At 38.2% G+C, this 22,489-nt stretch overlaps 1 protein-coding gene across 1 annotated transcript; it reads left to right on the top strand.

Moving 5' to 3' along the window:
- Window positions 1-2,822: 2,822 nt before the first annotated feature.
- On the top strand, window positions 2,823-20,990 carry YME1L1 (YME1 like 1 ATPase). The gene is made up of 19 exons (XM_048294251.1): window positions 2,823-3,017; window positions 4,582-4,713; window positions 5,151-5,316; window positions 6,367-6,465; window positions 7,927-8,036; window positions 9,062-9,212; window positions 9,304-9,411; window positions 10,216-10,298; window positions 11,174-11,264; window positions 12,043-12,195; window positions 13,557-13,689; window positions 14,163-14,225; window positions 14,711-14,823; window positions 15,146-15,301; window positions 15,970-16,121; window positions 17,052-17,178; window positions 17,278-17,351; window positions 18,000-18,086; window positions 19,202-20,990. The coding sequence occupies exons 1-19, from the start codon at window positions 2,988-2,990 to the stop codon at window positions 19,343-19,345; spliced, it is 2,172 nt and encodes a 723-aa protein (XP_048150208.1). The 5' UTR covers window positions 2,823-2,987; the 3' UTR covers window positions 19,346-20,990.
- Window positions 20,991-22,489: the final 1,499 nt, after the last annotated feature.

The following is a 22,489-nucleotide window of genomic DNA, read 5'->3' as shown; positions in this document are numbered from 1 at the left end:
AATGGAAAGAAATTTGTCTTTACAAATAAACTATAGGTCTGCTGATAAATGAAATTGGATATTGAGAGATGAAAGAAACAACGGGAAGAAACGTAAGTTCTGTAAGAATTAAAATTAAGGGGGGGGGGTATTATACATTAGAAGGGAGTCTTAGGTATTAGGCATTTTGGGAAGTCTGTACCTCTCGAGTACCTCAGCCAATGGGGAAAGAGAGAGGGAAATGCGGTTGGGAAATTAGGATAAATAGGAGGCTGCGCCCTCCAAAAATTTGAGAGACCCCATGGGAAATGCCCCATGGTGTCTCCCTCTAGCCGAATAAAGTAATAGGACTCCTCTGTCTCTTTTTTCGACATAAACCTCTGGTGTTTGTGGATTGATTTTCCTGACAGTGTGAGACATAAGGAACTGGAAGATAATATTTATTTAGAAAGAAACAACTGACTTTGGGCCCACATTATCATTTTCTCTCATGCTTCACTCACATCTAAGTTCAAGAAACATTTGGACAACACTCTGGGGCACACGGTGTGATTGTTGTGGTGTCCTGTGCAGGTACAGGAGTTGCACTCGATGATCCTGATGGGTGCCTTCCAACTCAAGAATATTCTATGTTTCTATGATTTTCTCACACTTGCATACTTGATAGGTCCAAGACCAGTGTCCAGATGGTACAGCTGGGAGGGCTTGTGTGCCACAGAACACTCCCCTGTCCAGTTATCACTGTTGCTGTTCATCCCTTACTGTCTCTTGGCATTCTCTGGGTTGGTGATGGCAAACTGCTCCCTGGGTGGGTCATTACTGGTCAGGAGTTACATTAATGTAATCTGTTGCTTCCCACCAATTCTTGATTACTTCACCTGCTATTTATCTTAGGCAGGGTTGTTTTGCAATTGGTTTCCTTATTTTGGGTATCTCCATGGCTACATTCTGCCTCCCTCTTGTGACAGCAGGGGCAGGGATGGCATTTACAATTTACTCTGACCTAGCTGCCATCCTCCTGTTCCCAGAGCACAGGCCTTCTGCTTTGTTTACACTGCACAGCCCTCAGTGTTTACCAGTTTTACTGCTCTCAGCTGTGTTCTAGGTCACTTTTTTAACCCTTGCCTTACTGCTTTTATGTTGCTTTCACATATACATTGCTGTTCATGTTTCATTCACACTGATTTTAATTGTTCTGTTGCAGCCTGTGCACCAGCAAAGAGCTGTCGCTGCAGAGGTCAGCGCAGAACAGTGGCTCTCCTTTCACACAGCAGATTAGTCATTAGGCCCTTGTTTTGCTCCGAGATACATCACTCATAATCTGACCCTGCTCAGAGACCACGCCTTGCTTGTATGTGTGACAGCTGCTGTCCCACAGATCCCAGCAATACCTGCAATTTAATGAGAAAATGTAGAAAGCATGTTTTAAATTAGCTTTGAAATGGTATGAAATGCAATGTATCGTTGTCTGTGTTTGTCATTTAACTCTGCAATGTTAGTTTAGGTGTGTCTCACCAGGTGCAATGCCAGCAGAAAAACACAGCTGAGAGAAGGGGGGGTTGCTTCTTGTGCTGGCATCCTGTGCAGACATCAGGTTATGCCAGCAATGTGAGTGCATCAGGAGCGTGTACTCCACTACAGCCTGAGCTCACTGGAGAGAGGGTAATGCCTTCGCTCCCTTCCCTCGAGGCAGCATGGGCCGTTGTACAGCTATGTGGAAAACTGCTTCATGGGGTGGATCCAGGTAAATGGTCATGACCTTTTAGGTTTTCTTGCTGTTGTCAGGTTAGGTTTCTGCCAAATCAGCAAGCTGAGCTACATGACTTTGATCACAAGAGTGCTAGTGGAAAACAGAAGAGATGTGCACAAAGGCAGGGGGAGGCAGCACTGGGGTTGCACTCATCCAGAGCAGTGTAAGTTGGTGTGGGGTAGCACTTTCAGTGAAGAGCAGTGGTCAGGTGAAAGAAAGAAAATGCTAATAAACCCCCAAGATAACTGGCTTTATGAAGTCCAGATAAATGACATCTGTAGCCCTTCCCTTATCCACTGATATAGTTACTCCATCATAAGAGGCCACTAGGTTGGTCAGAGAGGATTTTTCGCTGGTGAAGCTGTGCTGGCTGTCTCAAAGGACCTCCCCATCATCCATTGCTTTAGAAACATCATACACTTGGCTAATATTTTAAGGAAGAGCAAAGACAATCCCAAGACAAACAGGCTGTCTGGATAAGAGCCACCAGGAGTGAAGTCAGGACTGAGCAGTGACTGGGGAAAGGAAATTCTGGCAGTGGGAGACCCTGACCACCAACTCACTGACCACCTACTCAAAAAGGACCCCAGACTTAAATGGAAGGAAGAACTGCACCTGGAGACCGATTAGCATGAGAAGCGGGATCTATAGCTACCAAATAAGGGGTTGAACTAATTAACCTTAGACTTACGTGATTTATAACCAATGAATGCTGATGCCTTTGTTAAAATGTATAGTGTCAAGTTTTCATGATTGGTGAGCCAGCCCTTCCTGGGTTACCACCTATGTCCCTGCTTAGTGCAAACTAGAATAAAAATTGGAAATACCTCGCCTGGGTGCGTGAAATGGCGCTGCGCGCCGGTTAACGAGCCCGCATTCGGGACAACCCCCGGGGGCCATGACCCCGAGCAGGGGCAGGTCCCTCTGGCAGCTGCACCGCCCCCGGGTGACAGCGGGTCCCCCGCTGGGCCCTGCCCGCCCCTCTGCCCGGGCACCCCCGGCCGCGCCCGCTCCCCTGTTCCGCCCGCGCCTCGAGGCGGCGGCTGCGCGGGGCAGCGGCAGCGGCGGCCCGGAAGCGATTTCGGCTCCCGCCGCTTCCGGGGCGGCTCGGCCCGGGCAGCGCGGCCGCGGGGCGGACATTTCCCGGAGCGGAGCCTCGGGGCCTCCTCAGCCGCCGGCGGCCACAGCGGGCAGGCTCCTGCGGCTGGGCTGGGAGGCGGTAGAGGCGCCTGTGGCCGCCGCCGGCCCCGCCGGGAGGATGTTTTCCTTTTCCACCGTGCAACCCCAGGTGAGGGGATGGCGGGACGCCCCGGCCCGGTGCGGTGCGCGGTTCGCCGCGCCCCGGGCCCGCTGTCCCGCGGGGGCTCGCTTCGTGTCCGGGCGGAGGCGCTCGGAAGGCCCGGGGGTTGTGGGCCGCGGCGGGAGGAGCCGAGATCCCGCCTGCCACGTTCCTGGGGCTTTGGGCGTCAGCAGGGCCGCAGCGCGTAGAGGATCGGGTAGGGGCCCTGGCGGCCTGGGGTCCGTATCGAGGAAAAAAAGTGCTTACGTGGAGGAGAGAGGAAGGTACAATAAAATCTTACAAAGAGTAAAAGCAGGCTGAAATGACGAAATAACCATAGATGGCGTTTCTTAGTATCTGTTTTTGTAGTAAAAGCAAAGGGTGGTGATGTGTGTTACTAAACTGCTGTTAATTTTAACGGGTTGTTGTGAAAGCCAAAAGGAAGTGACTTAGAAGCGTTAGGGGAGGGAAAGCTGTCGGTAATTTGTTGTATAGAACAGTCCGAAAGCAATCGGGAAGACATCGTTAATTAGACAGTGAGTTTGATGGGACTGGTGAGTTTTATGGACTTTGATCTTAACCAGTGGTTTTGGTTTTATTTTTAAGTTTTGTATCAGTATATGATAGTCTTATTCCACAATGCAATATGATTATTCTTTTCACATGTGGAGAATGTATTTATAGCTTTCATTAGAGTAGTGAAATAGAAGAATTTGTATGTTTCTAGGAATGTGTCATTTCACCAGAGTGGTAAATGCAGATGGAAAGTCTGGTTAGTGGTTGAGGTGTTGGCTTTGACCTCTGGAGGCTTTATGGTTTTACCACAAACTCTGAGTCTAATTATAACTTTAGACAATTAATTATGAGGCAGTTTTCATGTCTCACAGCACTGTGTCTTTTGATTGTCTGTCTAGTCAACACAGAGATGGTAGTCCTTTCAGAAGGACATTCAAAGACGTACCCAATTAAGCTTCAATCAGGTATTGCAATCAGGGATCATTCCAGCAGCCAGTTATATTCCAGCTCCTTCCTAGTGACGTGTACTGAGAATGAGGAGTTTCAGAGCTGCTGGAGTTATTTGTACCTTGTATTCACAAGAGATGTAGTCATGTTAAGAGGAGGAGCCCTGATATGTGGTACACCTGGACTTCTGTACTGATTCATGAGGTGGAGTTGGCTGAATGCTGCTGAACTGCAGATTTGACTGTGTGTTTTGCATAGTTTTATTTTGATCCTTAAGTTGAAATCCCAAGGAAGAAAACATAAAGGCAAAATTTGGGAATAGCTTTTAATAATGCAGGAAAAAGTATAGATAATTCAAGTTACAAAAGTATTGCTTTACAGATGAAAATATGAGCTTCTAATCTGTCATACATCCTTAAACTTCCTTTTTTTTCTCCTTAAAAAGAGGTATCAGCTAACACTGTGGTGTTGAAGGTCATGTAGTTTATAGTTAAGACCTCAGTTAAAAGGCAGTGTACAAGATACACAGTTATAAGTCAGAATTTGGAATAGAAGTATGTTTAAATAATTTAAACAAGCTTAAGTCTTTATCTGTTTTTTTTTTTTCCAGGCTACTGTTCCTCTGAGTCACCTAATCAATGCCTTTCATTCACCAAAAAGCTCCACAACTTCTGCCAGCAAAGCATCCATAAAGCCTGTTCAAAGGGACACCTCCCCAGAGCATGATCCTCAGAAGAGTGAGGTACTAAAAACCTTTTCAAGAAGTGATGCTTTGGGTTTAACTAAGTTAGATCTGAATAATATCAGTGGGAGTGACTGTAATATTCTACTGGTCTATAAAATAATGTAATGGGATTAAACAAAACAGGATTTTTTTTTTCAGTGCATTTCTTACAAGCTTTGTAACTAAGCACATTTTTGGGAGGAAAATCATGGAATCTCTCAATAACTGCAGAACACTGGAAATCAGCATGGGACGTACTACTCATCACTGTGTTGTGATTCCATTGTTGGGTTTTTGTGGGGGTTTTTTGTTTGGTTGGTTTGTTGGGGTTTTTTTTAATCTGTATTTGCTTTTGGTGCTGCTGGGATTTTTTTTCTCTAAAGTAATCTTACGTAAAGTAATCTTTCCCTAAGGTAATCTTATGTAAATTTTGAACATTTATATCTATTTTTCAGTCTGTGCTTAGAAATTTAAGAGATCTGGGTTTGTCTGATTTGAAAGCTAACCAGTTCAGAGAGTTGGTGAACAGGCTGCTTCCTGGCTACTGTACAGAAAGCAAAGTCTCCTCGCAGTGGCACACATCATACATCTCTGCTCAATCCTTCTTTGAAAATAAGCATGGTATGTTTAAGTGAAGTGTTTATGAGAGTCGGTGAGAGTTAAATTGTAAAGGTGAATACAGTTATTCTTTAGTTTAATCTCTTGTGCTGTAGATAATTTGTAGTTAAATGTATTTAATAAAAATAGTATTGATGTATTTTTTTTGTATATATATGTTGTCTCTAGAGTGGTGCTTTTGAAACTCAGGAAATTTAGAAAATTCAGTAAATTGTTTCTTCAGATTTCGAGTTGGTTGCTGTTAAACTTTTCTGAACTCAGCTGTAGTACAAGTGCATTTCTCTTAATGATGAGCTTGAGCTGTGAATTTTTCCACCAGTTCGTTTCACCAAGACATTAGATTTTGCTAATCTATTTATGTCATAGACATTTCCAGTTTACATTGTTATTAATTTTTTGCTTGAAGCAATGTTACACAAAGACACTAATTAGAAAGGAGTTCAAGGTGGCAAACTGTTAAGAGTCCATGTAGAGTGTTTCATTGCTGAAATAGACAAGAGTGGTTCCTTGCAGGTAAAGATGTTTTGTTGGAATTAGTCTAAAATGCAGGAAGTAAGACCATTGTAAATACTTAAGAATGTATTAGAAAAATAACTATATAGCTGGCATTTGAGATACTGCCTATATAGTATTGCAGTAGAGAGAGAGAGTATTAAGAATAATATAATATATTAATATATTATATATATTATATATATTATATATTATATATAATAGTATATAATATATTTTACACATATATAATATTAATATAATATAATATATTAAGAATAATATATTATTCTTAATAAAAGAAAAAATATTAAATTGCATTGTGTTGTGAGGTACAAAAAAAAACCCTCAGTGACAGTTACCTGAAAGTGAACAAAATAGTTGGAAATGCTTCAAAGCTTTGATCGATGTTCTGGTGATTTGTTTAATTAAAGATGCCTGGAGGACTGTAGTAAAATAGAATTACTATTTAAGAAAATAAAAAACCAAACTGTGCAAGAAGTAATATTGAGTTGCCATTTAAGATAGGGTGTATTTACACTTCGTTGTATCTTTTTGCAGGTTTTGTGGATGTTTTCAGTGCTTTACGCTCATCTTGTTTGTACAGACAACGTCCTAATCCCCTCCAAAATTTTTGTTCAGATGTTCGGTGTTGGCCAGGTATAAAGCAATAAACTACACTGGTTTTAGTCACTATAGTATTTTTCTATTCTGGAAAAGTATTTTTCCATTTGTTGTAGAAGTGTCACTTGGGAAATACCAGTAAGCTTCCAGGAGAAACTGATGTCGATAGTAACACTTCAAAACATGAAGTTATTTTTGCATCCGAGTAGTATGTTTCCAGAATTTAGTAAACACCATGTTGTTCCAAGATGTCAGTATTTGTGGATCATATTCTTGAAAGACCATAGATGAACTGACTGTTTTTGAATCAATAAATATGTTGAATTCAGTACTCATCCAGGTGAATTTTCTGAGGGGTTTGGTGACTGACAGCATTAGGGAAAACATAATCAAGAGTTCAGGAAGTTCATGTACTGTCCTCAATTCAGTTCTTCTGATGCTACATCTGGGTATATCTATGTTTGTATCCTGTGCTGAAGAGAAACGCTGACAACATGGAGATAGCCCAGTGATGGGTCACAAAGGAAGGGTGCAGATTTTTAAGCATTTAATGTAGGGGGGAAGCTGAAGGATCTGAGGTTTTAGTTAGCAGAATAGAAGGAAAGGAGTGATCCAATTGCTATTGAACCTTTATCAGTTCCCCTTCTCACATACACTTTAAAGAAGAGGCAACTATTCCAAGTAAAAGCATGTAAAATCTCTGAAAATTTTCAAAACGAGAATGGCTAAGTTCTGAAACAGATTGTCTGGAGAAGTTTGGTTATCTTAATCCTTGGAGATATTCAAAACTGAGCTGGACAAGGTCCAGAGCTACCTGATCAAATGTTAGACTTTTTTTTGAGCAGGGCTCAAAGGTCAGCTCCAGAAGTTCTTTTTATCCGGTGCTGTTCTGGAACAACAAAAAGCTTAGTGAAGGCAATATAATTGACTGGGATTGGTGTTTATTTTAAAACATAGTAGTGAAAGAAGATAAATATTCTTAGCTGGTGGTAAAATGTCCATCACAAGGTTTCTGATGTTGTAGGAGATGACTTAGAGTGCGATAAACTCACTGGGATTAAGTGGTCTCATTTCTTTTGTCAATTTCAAAGGTAACAGCACACTGAAGCTGTTCCAGATCTCCTCAGAGCTTTTAGACAAAGCATTATTCCCATCCTTCTGGATTTGCTTCTGAATGTTTCATGTTTGTCAGCCTGCCTGGGTTTAATTGTCTGAATGTCTCCTGTTCCCCAAGTTGGTCAATTAGCTATAATTTATAGCATGAACTCCTGATTATTTTAACATAAAATTTTATGTGAAACAGAAGTTTGCTTGCAAGGTCAGACTACAAATAGGGTTTGTGATGACATAATTATCCATTTACAGTACAGTGGATATGTTGGGAAGATTATATTCCATATTCTTTCATATAATAGTTTCTGAAATTTCTTAAGGCCTTTTTTTTGTAGTGGTAGTAATGATTAGTTTTTAACTGTTGTTTATTTTTACTGCTTAAAGTTTACATACAGTCACGGAACTTTAAGACTTTGAGATCAAGAGCAAGACGTCTGCAGTCAACATCTGATCAATTCACAGAACCAAAAAGTTCACTTTCTTCAATTTTGAAGGTAAATACAAGTAGCGTTATGGAGTTGTTTTGAGCTTACTCAGACCATCTCTTTCTCTTGAATGAACCTTCAGAATTTACCAGTTTTCTTTCACTAGCATGAAAAAAATCTCCTAATTTTGAAACTTGAGCTAATGGCAATGTATTGTTTTTTCTTATTAATACATATATTTGCTTCACAGATCACCAGTAATAAGATTATTTGAATTTTTAGGAGAGCAGTTTCAGCATATAACTATGGTTGTAACTCTAGAAATTAAATTCTTTATACTCTTATTTCTGTGACTTTGAAACTAAAAATAGCTTCAAATCAAAGGATTTTTTTTAAAAACAGAAATACATCTAGTTTAACATACAAGAATGTGTGTTTTCAAGTCAGCAGATAACTATCCAAGTTTGGGGTGGAAAAGCACTAACGAAACCAATTTAACCTGGGTACTCTTTGCTTCTAATTGCTTGTACAGAAGTCAGGTCAATTATGATTTCTGATTTAACTGTGTGTGTAAATTACCTTTGAACTCTTCATCTAGGCATATGTGGTTTATTTAATCTGTGGACTAGGTGTACTGTGGATGAAGATAAACCAGAGCTAGCTGCATGCAGGGCTTCTCCTAAATGTGATAGGGCACATGAGATGTATTTGCTTAAGCTCCATCAAAACTATACTTGCAAAGGTATTTTGCAATTGGAAATAAAGCAAAAAGCTTAAGCTAGTAAGTCCCACTGAATCCAGTGAATAAAGCTGGCTGTGTACAGATCTGTCTTAGGCTGTGTTTTCAGTTTGGAACTGGGATCCAGGAGGGCTCCAAAAATGATCATCTCAGCAAAAATGGGAGTGCCCCTGCTCAAACCATTGGGATTCCACACTCAGGCTGCTGGCCTGTACCATCTAACTAACCCAATAGCACATGAATTATATGGTGTTGGTAGTTTTAATTTTTTCCTATCACCCATGTTAGCCAGGTGGTAAGTTAACTGTTTATCCAAACTTGGTGTATACTAACACTGCTTTGTAAAATATTGCAGGGTTTTATCCTGAGAAAGCGACGGATTGATGTTGAAAACCTAGACACACTAATGAAAACAAAAAATATCCCAGAGGCACACCAGGATGCTTTTAAAACTGGTTTTGCAGAAGGTTTTTTGAAAGCACAGGTATTCCTGCAAAAAACACTTGGTAAGTTGTTTTACTTTACATATCTTGTCTTTGCAATCAGAAAGTAGTTTCTTTCAGCCAATGTTAAATATGTTTTTGTTTTCTTTTACAGATTCCTTAAGAAGATCACGTTTGCTTTCTTTCTTTCTCTTCGTTCTTTGTTTTTATCTTGCTATATATTCGTCATTTTTACCTGGGAAAGGTTCCTTTTCTGATGCTGGTTAGTTAACTTTTTTTTCCACACTGTTTCACTTGAGTTGTTTCTTCCAGTAGGTTTAGCATAAATTAAATATGTTTTGACATTATGATTGGTTTTCATTAGTACACTGAAAAGTTATCATAAGAGTTATTTGCTACTTCTGGCTACAGCCTTTCAGATGACAGCGTGACAAAATGTTCATAAAGACAAAAATGTTCTCTGTCAGTATAATTATTTTATTTCTTTTGGTGAAACAGTTACATAGAACCAGAGAAGTCAGACTGGTCACCAATTAGGTATTTGTCTTTCAATTTAGATGATGTGTTACCTAGATCAACTGTAGGCAAGATGGCTTGATTTTGTAATCCCAGCCTGGTTTATAGCAACTAGGAACTTGGATTGCCAAATTGCCATCTTGAGAAATCTGTTGGAAATAATGGAACAATCAAAAGGCTGAGCTAATGTAACTGGAGATATTCAACTTGATGCTAAGTTACCACCTGGGTCTCAAGCACGTTAGGATATGTGCAGAAACATTGAGGGAGAAGTTCTGGTTTTGTGTACATGCGTCTGGATCAAGAGCTTTCTGTACTACACGTGTCTAAAAGGCATATCACCGAATTAATTGCAAATATTTTAAAGATTTTTTTTTTTGAAACATAGATCTTATTCCTGGTGGACACTTGTAAATGAACACATGCCCTTTCAAAAGGGCAGGTGTAAGGTCAGTGTCTTACCAGCATGTGTTCAGGTGCAGCGCTCAGTCTTGGAATGAAATGACGTTGTGTATAAATTTGTTGTTCGTCGTCTGCTGTTTGCTCTTAGTACGCTTTCGAACATCAAGTATCTTTGATGCAGCAGTTGATCCAATCCAGTTGAAAAATGTCACCTTCGAACATGTTAAAGGGGTAAGATCAAAAGTAAAATGTGTGCAAGTTCTTGTTTTAACTAATTATTATGAGTCTGATGTTTAACTGATCATTTTGAGTCTGATGTTTAACTAATCATTATGAATGTCTTACTCTGTTCAGGAGATTTCTTTGTATGAACTGAATCTTTGTATGCATTGGCCACTCCAAGATGAAGGAAGGTTTTAACCACTCTTTTTTTACTTCGTTTTTGTGGCATTTAATACCTTTTAAAAGGTGCACTCTCCACTTGTTGAATAACAGTTTTAAAGGCAAGAATAGCAAATGGCAGGCCAAATATCAGTGTTAATCTACCTTTTGCAGAAGTTAATTAGTACAAAAAGATAATAATGCCATTTGATCATTTCTCTCTTAGTACCATCTCTTTCAGGTGGTGTTATTAGGATAGGAGATCTGGAGATTCCCAGAAAGAAGTGGGCATGTCACTGCTGATGGGATACCTCTTTTTTTTCTGTTCAGTTGTTCTTTGACTGTTAGTGGCAAAATGAGGACCTCCCCCTTTCCTTCCCTTTGGACAAACAGATAGAATTAATCTCTTTATAATTAATAGGACTAATATCTTGATGTAGACCTTTTGACTTTGTATTTATTTCTTTGGTCAGATCTGGTCTTGAACTGTTTGGTTGTTCCTTCACTAAGTTTTATGCTTACTTAGTCCTGCAAGCTTTTTAAGGATAGGTTGAATTAAATATTGGTATCCACAGAAGGTCTGTGGTACACTTTAATCTTTTTCTGTCTGTATTTTTGATCAATACACAATTAGGGACTTAATTGCTAATACAAAACTTACCTATGAAAACATGCAGTATTTTATAAATGCTTAGTTATATTTGTGGCATGTTTTTCATGTATAGGTTGAAGAAGCTAAACAGGAATTGCAAGAAGTTGTGGAATTTCTGAAAAACCCCCACAAATTTACTGTATTAGGAGGTAAACTTCCAAAAGGTAAGAATCATTGCTCAGCAGAAATGAAAATCCTATGTAGCCATGGCTATGAGGCATGTTCTGTCCTGAAAGACTACTTTACAGCCTAGTTTCTTGCTATTTTTTCATATATTATGCAAATGAAAATTTTGGGGTTAGACAAAATATACTGTGCCTTTTTTAGTTATTGAACTAATAAACAGTAGTACTTTTCCCTGTAAAGCAGGGGCGTTTATTAACCTTTATTTCTTCCTTATGGCTTTTAGCACCTTTAGTGCTTGCTAACTGCTTTAGATAGTTCAGAAACAAATATTTTCATGTAAAAGGATGATTAAGATCATAATGGAAGTCCACACGAATCTGGAATGCATCGACCTGATAAATCTGTTTCCTGTTAGTGCTCTACACTGTTTAAAGACAATTACTTGGAAGGATTTAATTTTAAAAAAAAGGTTCCACAGAAACAGCCAGGAAAATGTCAGTTTGAAGGAAACACTGTTGTAGATTCAGGTGCTTAAGTCAACAGTAAATTTACAAAATACTTCAGGCTTCTGTTTTGATGGTCTTACAAGTCTTTGTTGTTTCTTAAATACGGATCGGATTGTATCTAGATTTGTTACACGGAGCTCCTTCACACTGGCAGTAATGAGCAGTACCTGAAATGGGATCTTAACAACTGTTTGGAGCCAAGTGTACATGATTAGATTTCTTCTAATGCGTGGAAGAAACTAGTCATATAATAAGACTGTGTGGATTTGGTGGTTTTGTTGGGTTTGTGGGGTTTTTTTTTGTCTTTTAGGTATTCTGTTAGTTGGACCACCTGGCACTGGCAAGACGCTTCTTGCACGGGCTGTGGCTGGTGAAGCTGACGTTCCATTTTATTACGCGTCCGGGTCAGAGTTCGATGAGATGTTTGTTGGTGTGGGAGCCAGTCGCATCCGAAGCCTGTTCAGTAAGTGAAATATTTGTGGGTTTGAAGTCTTTTCACGTGCAAGATTAAGTATTCAGCGTTGTTTACATGGCTTGATTAGTTACAATTCTGGTTACTGGAAAGTAATAGTGTATAAGGCTAATAAATAAAGCTTAAATTGTGTAGGTAAATGTCACAATTCTGTGAGCATCAGTTAATTGTAGAATCTTCCTAACCATCACATAAAATTAGAGCAAAACTTAAACTGATGTTAAAACAGTCCCAGAGAAAAGTAGTAATTTAATTAGAAATGTAATGTTCTATAAACTAAATTGAATATTTGAGGTTGTAACTTACTTAGTCATACATAAATTGTTGTAAATTTGAATTGTAAATTTAAGACTAAAAAATTGTGTTAACCTTCTCAATTACTGGCCTCATTTTTAGATTTTTTTTTTTTTTAGTCTTAATGAGAGCTTTATGTCATCATAGCAGTAAGCTGAGATTTCCTTTCTCACACCTACCAACAGGCTCAGAATAAAGGGCATTATAATAAAACTTTCAAAATGAATGTCTAGATTTATAACTTTCACAGAAGAAGCTTCCTATTTTAAGTGTGAAAATATTATTGGGGAGGAGAGAATCCAGCTTCCCTCTTAAATGGAAGATTGATGGTGTCAAATATATACAATGCACAAAGTAGTTTGCATTTGTAGAAAAAACGTGATTTGCTTCACATGGATGGGATGCAAAATGTAAGGCATGTAGTACCTTAAAAATGCATTTCCTTCTGTTGACTGCCAAAGTGTACATGCCTGACTTGTACATTAATATTAATGTTACAGATATATCTGGCTGGGTGAGATGAGTTGCATCCTGGTATGCATGTACCAACTGATGGTCTTCATGTTTATTACTGCATTTTTGTGGTTTTAATACCTGTAAACTTGAGTGTGAGCCCTTCACTGTAAAATAACAAGTTCTATTAAAATAAGTTAGTGATGAGACCCATCACATTTCATATTGTTTTTATTTAATAGGCAAATACTCTCTATCCAAGCCTGTAAAATAAACTCTTGTAGGGAGTTCATACAAAATACAAGAGTTTCTTAGTTTATTTTACTAGTGATTTCTTGCAGCATGATAAAAACAGGCTGATAAGGAGATATGTATTTGAAATGATAGATACAGAGAATACAGAGAGATACAGAATACGGAGAGATACAGAGAATCAAGATTCTATTTCCTTTTTTTTTAGGCTAAAAGCAGGACAGTTTTGGTGATGTCTAATAGAACACTTTATAATCCAAGAATAATAGAAACAGTAGAGTCCTAAACTACATGATACACTGTTTGTTCCTTTGTGTGGTTCAAGGCTCCTTCTGCTATTTTCCTTTTGTCAGGGGAAGCAAAAGCAAATGCACCTTGTGTCATATTCATTGATGAATTGGACTCTGTTGGTGGGAAGAGAATTGAATCTCCAATGCACCCCTATTCAAGACAGACCATTAATCAACTCCTTGCTGAAATGGATGGGTAAATATATGGATTCTGAGGGCACAGAAGGTGCTTGACTGACTGGTATTTTGGATATGTGGGTGAACTTTTTCTTCTTGACAGCTTTGAAGTTTTGTGTAATTTTTTTGTTATGCTTTTAAGGATATATATTTAATATGTTTTTATGGTTACTTTCTAGTGCTGACAAGAGTAGCATTAGTGGCCTTGTTGGAAAGAATATAGAAGCTTCTGAGTTGTAGTTGCACAGAAGCTGCAGTTATTTCAAATAATTTCTCAATTTTTTTAGCCTGGTTATATATCTAAAGGAAGAAGTTCTGCACTGAAATTAGAGCATGTTTTTAACCAGTTGCTGGGTTAAACGTGGTCATTCTTGGATCACATGTGTGAACCATGTTTTTGATGGGCCAGTGAGGTCAGTAGCAGTAGTTATTGACAAAATTGTAATTTCTGTGTCCAGAACAAAAATAATTCTCACCTTGTTTTCCACACAGCTTTAAACCAAATGAAGGTGTTGTGATTATTGGTGCAACAAACTTCCCTGAAGCATTAGACAAGTGAGTATAATGCATTGATTGTTTTACAGACCATGTAGTAAAAAACCCCTGCAACAAAACCAAAGTTGCCTGTGATAATCTTCTAGTATTACAGTGTCATAGCTGGAGTTTTCCCTCTTAAAAAGGATGTGTATTGACCAGTTTTTGGCATTTAATAGGTTGCAGAGTTAAATATGGAGAAATAATTAATATGTTTCTAAGCATTTAAAATTTCTGGAAGTTTTTCAGCAAATTGGTAAGCTGCATCCCTTGTTCACAAAGTAAAATGTTCAAATGCAAAAAGTCTTTTAAAATGAGTTGGCAATAATACCTTTCATTTGTCTTTTTGTAAGTAGGTAAGAAAAATATATTCTTTGTGTATGTTCATGAGACATAATCTATGTAGATATCTATAGAAATAGCAATGGATTTTTGTCCCTTGATATACATTAATTAATTTACTGCAGCATTTTTGAGTCAGTGTACTAAATTGTCGTTTCTTTTAGTGCTCTAATACGTCCTGGTCGCTTTGATATGCAAGTTACTGTTCCCAAGCCTGATGTAAGAGGTCGTACGGAAATTCTGAAGTGGTACCTTAACAAAATCAAGTATGACCCATGTAAGTAAATATTTTACTGTAGTATTTTTTTTGGTAACAGTTTCTGTACTGGATCAGCCCCTGTCATATTAGTCCTTTATTCCATCAGCACATGCAGCTTTATTGTGTTAAGAGAACAAAAAAATTGTCTAGTATCTAGTGTTTTCCTCTAGTCGCTAAGAGTTCATAGTGTCTTGAGAATAAGCTCAATTTCTTTTAAAATGGATTTTTTTTTTTGTTTAATGCATAATTTTCAATAGAATATGATTCTTGCTTAAAATTTCAGGAGCCATATGGACTCTAATAAACAAAAGGGTTTTGTTTTTTTTTTCTCCCCCTACAGCTGTTGATCCGGAAATAATTGCACGAGGCACAGTAGGATTTTCTGGAGCAGAGCTTGAAAATCTTGTAAATCAAGCTGCCTTAAAGGCAGCTGTTGATGGAAAAGAGATGGTAACCATGAAAGAACTAGAATTCTCCAAGGACAAAATTCTAATGGGTAGGATTTTATACAAAAGACATACATGTATATTGTAATACACACATAGTGTGTATTATAAGTATGTTATATTACCTCACACAGAGGTTTTTTTGGGGGGGGAGGGGAGATGGTTTGTTTGGGTTTTTTTTTAACTAATGAAGTTTCCTATTAGTTATTTTTGAATAGAACCTTTTGAGACCAGAGAGTAGTGTGTAAAATCTAGTGTGGAATACATTCTTTAAAATTTGATACTATTTTTAAAGTTAAAAATGCTGCATGTTATACTTCAGCCTAGAGGGAGAGACAGGCTTGACTTCTTATCCTTCCCCTCCTATGATCAGAAGCCTGGACTTCTGTTTAACTTCTCATAAGGTAGCACAAAGCTTAACTGTCTCAGGCATAACCACTATAAATCTGGTCTGTTCATGCTTGAGAGAAGAAATTACATTTTCTCAGATACTTAGACTGCATTTTAAATCTATTCCTTTAAAAGCAGCTTGTCTGTAGAATATGTTCAGGTCCATTTTTAGACATTAAAATCTGACTTGTAAACATTTTGCACTTAATAAGTGTTAGTTCCCTTTGATTACATGTTCCTTGGCTGCTTTGTGCTCTGAGTATATGTAATGTGTGGATTGTGGTGGCCAGCTGTACAAAAAGGTTAATTTAATGTTCCTCTTTTTAAGGACCTGAGCGTAGAAGTGTAGAAATTGATGAGAAGAACAAAACCATCACTGCTTACCATGAGTCCGGACATGCCATCATTGCCTATTACACCAAGGATGCGATGCCGATCAACAAGGCCACGATCATGACACGAGGAACAACACTGGGACATGTGAGTATTTCTTTATCCAGCTCTTCTAGTATTTTAAAATTTTACTTAGTTTATTAATATTTCTTTGTTTAGTTTTATTTTTATGTTGGTTTGGTGATGTAGAGGAATTTGTAGTGATGCTATTTGCTGTGATTATGTTAATGAATATTGTAATCTGTTGAAATACTCAGTTTTGAGCAGTCTCTCGGAAAACCCATGGTCATCTTTTCTGTGTGTTAGAAAGCTTTCTTTCTTCATTTTGTAATAAGTTAGTGTGCGTTAGTATAACAGTTCAGATGTACAAGGAAAGAAATATAAGTAAGTTTGGTTCTGCTGCAGTTAAAATAGCACCCAACAGCAAAATTTTGAAGAACATCCAAAGGACTGTTAAGTAGAAACTCAGCTGTACTTTTAATACAAACATCCTTTATTAGGTTGTTCTTTGTCCAGTGTGGCTTTTTTAAACTTCATCAGTTACCTGTATTGTTTTTAGCATGGATATCCATAAGTTTTTCTACTTTGCCTTTATCTGCCAAGCATTTGAACAGAATAATATTTCTATTACTGTCTCTTCCTGTTGAACTTTTTTCAAGTTAATGTGTTTGGTTAATGAAAAAACCATTGGTCTGAATCCCCTGGGCAAGTTGATTTGTACTCAGACCAAGTGCAAGGAATAAGGAGAAATTGATAGAACAGGTTGTGCTGTTTCTTCTGGTAGTAGGTGTAAGTTGCCCACATTAATGTGGTGCTCAGGGTCTGAGGAGACTGTTTCAGTGGTTCAGCTGAGCACCTCCAAGCAAACCTGAAGAATGCATATACCAGGGGCAGGCCAGAGCATGCAAAGAGTTACATAAAATCTTTATCGGCTTTGGATATAAATAAGAACATTTTTGAGATTACTTCAGTATTTCTTCAGTTTTTGTTACCTGACCACAGTTCTGTATCTTACAGGTATCTTTGCTCCCAGAAAATGACAGATGGAGTGAAACTAGATCCCAGTTGCTTGCACAGATGGATGTCTGTATGGGAGGAAGAGTAGCAGAAGAGCTCATATTTGGAAGTGATCACATCACAACAGGTCTGCTGATTGGTAGTTAAAAGAGTTTTTGATCAAGGCTGTGGACTGGCATGTTTAACATGGTTTCAGTAATGTAACTTAGATCTGTTTGCTCTCTAGGTGCTTCCAGTGATTTTGACAATGCTACTAAAATCGCAAAACTGATGGTGACTCGATTTGGAATGAGTGAGAAGGTAGTATCATCAATCCTTTAATATTTATATGGAGCAAAACCAAGTTCTATTCTGTAGCTAAAGCTATTTGTCTTTCAGTGATCTCTGAGATTAGGGTAAGTAGTTTTCACAAAAAGAGTAAGCCTTATGACCTGGTCTGCTATACAGAGCTCAACTAGAAAACCTGTATATTTGACAGTTTTAAAAATTATCTTGCAGGATTTTCACTCCAAAATTGCCTTGAAAGTTACTAATATCTTCAGAAAATAGTTCCAATAAAGCCAAATGTTTTGGAATTGAGGATAATTTTGAGTCTGGGAGGGTGAAGGGGGTAACACCAGTGAGTTTTCTAGACTTTCTTTAGAAGCTTCTTTAGTCATGTTTATTGTCCATCAGGTGTCAGTAGTCTAGGCATTTTGCTTTGGTTTTTAAGTAAGAAAGCACTTAGTTAGGATCGGTACTGTGACCAATTGAAATGGAATTCTGCAGTAACTACATAGTTGATGAATAGGCTTCTTGTTTTGCTTCTGCTGAAAGCACTTCAGCAGGCATTTGACTTCATGATCTTATGTGTTTGCATGCAAAAGCAATAGGTGCTGAAACTCATACAGTGTTTTATGTGTATGACTGCAACAGCGGCAAGATAAAGTTATTTTTGTTGTTGTTTAGCTTGGTGTTATGACCTACACTGATACGGGGAAAGTCAGCCCTGAAACCCAGTCTGCAATTGAACAGGAAGTGAGGACGCTTCTACGGGTAAGAGCCTCTCCCTCCCCACTCTCATACTTCTGAGATAAATTGAACACCTGATTGCTTAATTCATTTAAGTAATGTATACAGGTTAAAATACACAGGTGGATAAAAGTATTCCCAAGTATTTAATGTAGCTGCAACTTTTAACCTCTGCATATCAGAACTTTTTTTTGATTGTCGTGCACAAGTAGAGTGAATCAAGTTGGTGGCATTGGACTCTTTAATATACTCTTTAACACTTATATTTGGTCAGGATTTGTATTTTGCCTATTCAATTCACAGGAAAAGTATGGCACAAATTGTTTTAGAACAGATGTGAATGTTTTATGTTACTTTCACATTTCATAACTCCCAAGATGAGTAATTTTGTATAAAATCACAGGAATGGCCGTATCAGATCAGTGTTGGCCTTCAGTATCCCTCACAGGGATCAGTGTCAGATGCTCAGGGAAATTTGTAACATTTGATAATCACTGAACTTTCTGATCACTGTTCTGGTAATCTGAATTAGTTTGGTACAGGCAGGAGAATTACTCATGTTGTAACATTTAAATGATTAACACTTTTGCTGTAATTGTTGAACTGACTTGGCCTTGTGAGAACTACCAGGATAGAACTAAAAGCTGAAGGTGGTAATGCTGGCATTGTGCATCTCCTTGCAGCAACTGGTGACTTTAGCTTTCAGCTTTCTAAAACTACATAGTGTTTTGAATTTTTTAAGTATTAAAAAACGATAGTCTTTGAGGAACAATCTGTGAATGCTGTAGCTTTGCTCATAGTGCAAAAAAACCTATTTTGTTATAAAAATCAGGAAATTTTCCAATCTAGTAAGTCTTTCCTAAGTCATATGTAACAATACTAAGGTTTGTCTCAGGATTTTGTTTTTGTGCCTACTTGTGCAAAATGCAAAGGTGGCATAAACTGTTTGGTTTTTTTTCATTAATTATGCCAGCTATATTTTAAATCTTTGTGACTCAGGAGCTGTGCTAGCTTTGAAATATAAGGCCCAACTTCAAATGTTTGTCTCAAGCTGTATTTACCTGGAAACAATTTTTGAAGTGGAATCTTACTGTTGTTCTAAAGTCTTAAAATCTCCTTCTACCTGTTCTTAATATTAGGACTCCTATGAGCGAGCGAAGAACATCCTGAAGACTCATGCAAAAGAACACAAGAATTTAGCAGAAGCTTTATTGAAATATGAGACTTTGGATGCCAAAGAAATCCAAATTGTTCTAGAGGGGAAAAAACTAGAAGTAAGATGATAACTTCTGGGATATGTAACTGATAATTTGAAGAATGTACATCTAGCAATGCCGTAGTCTTACGCAGCATAGCCTTTTTTTCTCTTCCTGATGTGTGTATGGCATTAGTGTCACTTTAATATTAGTCTGTCTCTTGTGAGCTTCTGTTACTCATCTATTTGTTGTGTCTCATGAGAATAAGACACAAAATAAAGCAAAGTTCCTCATCCTCTGCTCCCTATACTCTTCGCACAAGAAGTTATTCAGAAGGATAAATCTCAGGGTTGAATTCAGCATTTTGATTCAATCAAATGTGTTGAAGCTGAGAAGAAAAACATGCAGATACAGTGGTGTGTGTTGGCACAGCTTCCTGGGCCATGCTGCTACATGTGCGTTTGAAGTGATACCCCACAGTATGTGCTCTGGAATGTGTTAAGGAGAGTGACAGACTGAGATGTAAAGCATTAGGATGTCATGTAGCTATTGCTCATGCTCTGTTTGAGGCTAGAGATCACTACTAAAGGCTTTTTATTTAGAAATGTAACAAAACATCTCAAAGGATGAACAAGCTACATTGTGGGAGCACCATGCTAGACAAAAATATTAGTGGTCATGTTTCCAGTACTCTTGGGGCTAAAATACACATGTATGGCTGGGAGAGAAATTTTAATGCAAAAACAACAGGCTAAACGTATCTAAGCCTCTTTGGACCATGTTTTGGGTGGAACCATAGCAGGGATAAGAGAAATACCTGTGACCTCTGATGTGCTGCTGACAAGTTTCTTAAAGTTTTTATTACTGCAGTAGACAGATGACAGTGCTTTGATGACAGTGCTTTTACACTGCTGGAGATTCTACAGAACTAGTTTCTAGTAATACTATGTACGGGCGTTTGATAATCCAACAGATAATCTCTTTGAAGAGGACAACATTGCTCACTGAAGAGTAATTCAGAAAATGTTTGAAGCATGTGTTACTTCAAGTAACATTCCCAGTTCTGTTCTATGGTAGAAGTAGGGAAGTAAAACCTTTTCTTTCAACCTTTACAGAAACCTCGGGAAATTCTAAGAAAATACAAAAAAGGTTTTGAAAACAAGAGCTGTTTCCAATCAAGTGGAAGTGATGGCTAGCAATTATATGCCAGTATTCTTCTGATCTCATGGAACTGGTTTTTAGGAATAACACATATTGATCATAATCCTTCTGCACAATCAATTGTAGCCTTGTGGGATTACAAGCTTCTGTTGCGGAGAGGGCATGTATTAGCATATAAATGTCGAGGGTTAACATACTTGGACATGAAAATAGCTGGGCTGGTGCCAATAAATGTGATTGGAAACTGGTAGCTACATGTAAAACTAGAAGTAACATAGTATTCTAGAATTTTCTGAGTGTAATGCTTGATTTATAACCTAGTTTTTTTAGTAAGAGCACATAGGGTTTTTTCCCCTTTCAAAATGAGATCAACTTTCTTTTTGCCAGTTTTTGTCAGCTTACTATAGTGACATCCCGCTCAGCGTGGGAGTCGAAATGTTACAAAACAGTATAGGAAGTGTCTAGGCTGACTAGTTACAGTTGTACATGTATTTCAGAAATATGCCAACAGAAATATACTGCATATTTGGCATCTGGTTTTGGAGTAATAAAGGTTAATTTTAATTATGCACATTGGTTTTCTGTTTATTCACTGTAAATTGCTATAAAATGTAATACCAAGTTCCCTAGTATGTAAATTGAGGTGTATAAAACATTTAAAATTGTAAATAAATTTAAGAATTATGGCAAAATTGCACTCTCTAAATGAGATTTCTAGGGAATGTTCTCCCTAGAAATTCACACCTATTTTCAATTGCTGCTTCAGTAGTGGGACTTGAAAGGGATCTTTTCCAGCTAAATAATGCAAATTTGCATTTAGAAAGAGAAGCAAAAAAAAACTTCTCTTGTGTGAAGTTACTAATACCTATACTGAATGATCTTGTTTGGGGGTAAGTCCTTGAAGTCCAGCTGATTTTTCTTATTCAAAAGCTTCTTGCTATATGCGTAGAAGTAGGACAGTCTCAAAAATGAAAAAAAATAGTGATATATCATTGGGTCATGAAAGATTGTTACAAGCTTAGCCATAAAGTATAAAAGGTATCTTTGCTTTCTGGCCAACATAACAACACAAGTGTTACTGAAGAGTTTACTGTCTGTCATTCCTAGTTAGTTTAGTGCATGTAACATGTGCGGGGTTTCCAACAAACTTGTCTACTGAGACATTGGATTTGACCACTGGTGTTCTTGGGAGCATCTAGGAGCTGGAATTTCTCCTTTCATAACTACTGGGCAGAGATAGGAGAGCACTGGACTGGGTTTGTTTGGCAGGATTTTTGTAATGAGGAGGCTACATGCGTGGCATCTGGTAGAAGATGCCAGAAGCTTCCCTATGTCCAATAGAGCACTGCTAGACAGCTCTAGGAGGACCTAATCCTGTCCAAGGCTGAGCCCATCAGCCCCGGTGGTAAAGCCTCTGAGACAACACACTTATGAAGGGGAAGAAGCTCTGTCCAAAACCAACTGCAGCCAGAGTGAGAGGAGTGAATATGTGAGAGAAACAGCTCTGCAGACACCAAAGTCAATGAAAGTGTAGCAGGGTGAAAGTGGGAGTCCCTGCCCTGAGGAGGGAGGAGCAGCAGAGACAACCTGTGATGAACTGACCACAACCCCAATTCCTGTCCTCGCCCCTGCTCTTACCACTTGAGGGGGAGGAGGTAAAGAAAAGCAGAAACGAAGTTGAAAACGGGAAAGAAGAGGGTAAGAGAAGAGGTGGTGTTAAGATTCGGTTTTATTTCTGGTTTGATTGGCAATAAACGAATTTCTCAAACTCAAGTCTGTTTTGCCCATGACAGTAAGCGATGAGTGATCTCTTTCTGTCCGTATCTCAACCCACAGGCCTTTTGCCATGTTTTGTCTCCCCAGTCCAGCTAAGGAGGGGAGTATAGAGTGGCTTTGGTGGGCACCTAGTGTCCAGCCAGGGCACACACACCATAACCACAAAAGCAGCTTCCAGAAATGAATCAGAGGGTGTACTAGTTTGAAAACAAACTAGTGGGAGACACCAACTCAGAATAACAATTTAATAGGGAAATAAAATAAGGAAAAAAAAAAAAAAAACCAAAATAAAGG

The sequence above is a fragment of the Corvus hawaiiensis genome, chromosome 1 (assembly GCF_020740725.1).
Source record: "Corvus hawaiiensis isolate bCorHaw1 chromosome 1, bCorHaw1.pri.cur, whole genome shotgun sequence".
In the NCBI taxonomy this organism is placed as follows: domain Eukaryota; kingdom Metazoa; phylum Chordata; class Aves; order Passeriformes; family Corvidae; genus Corvus; species Corvus hawaiiensis.
Note: the sequence above shows the minus strand (reverse complement) of the source record. Positions and strands in the feature narration are given on the sequence as shown.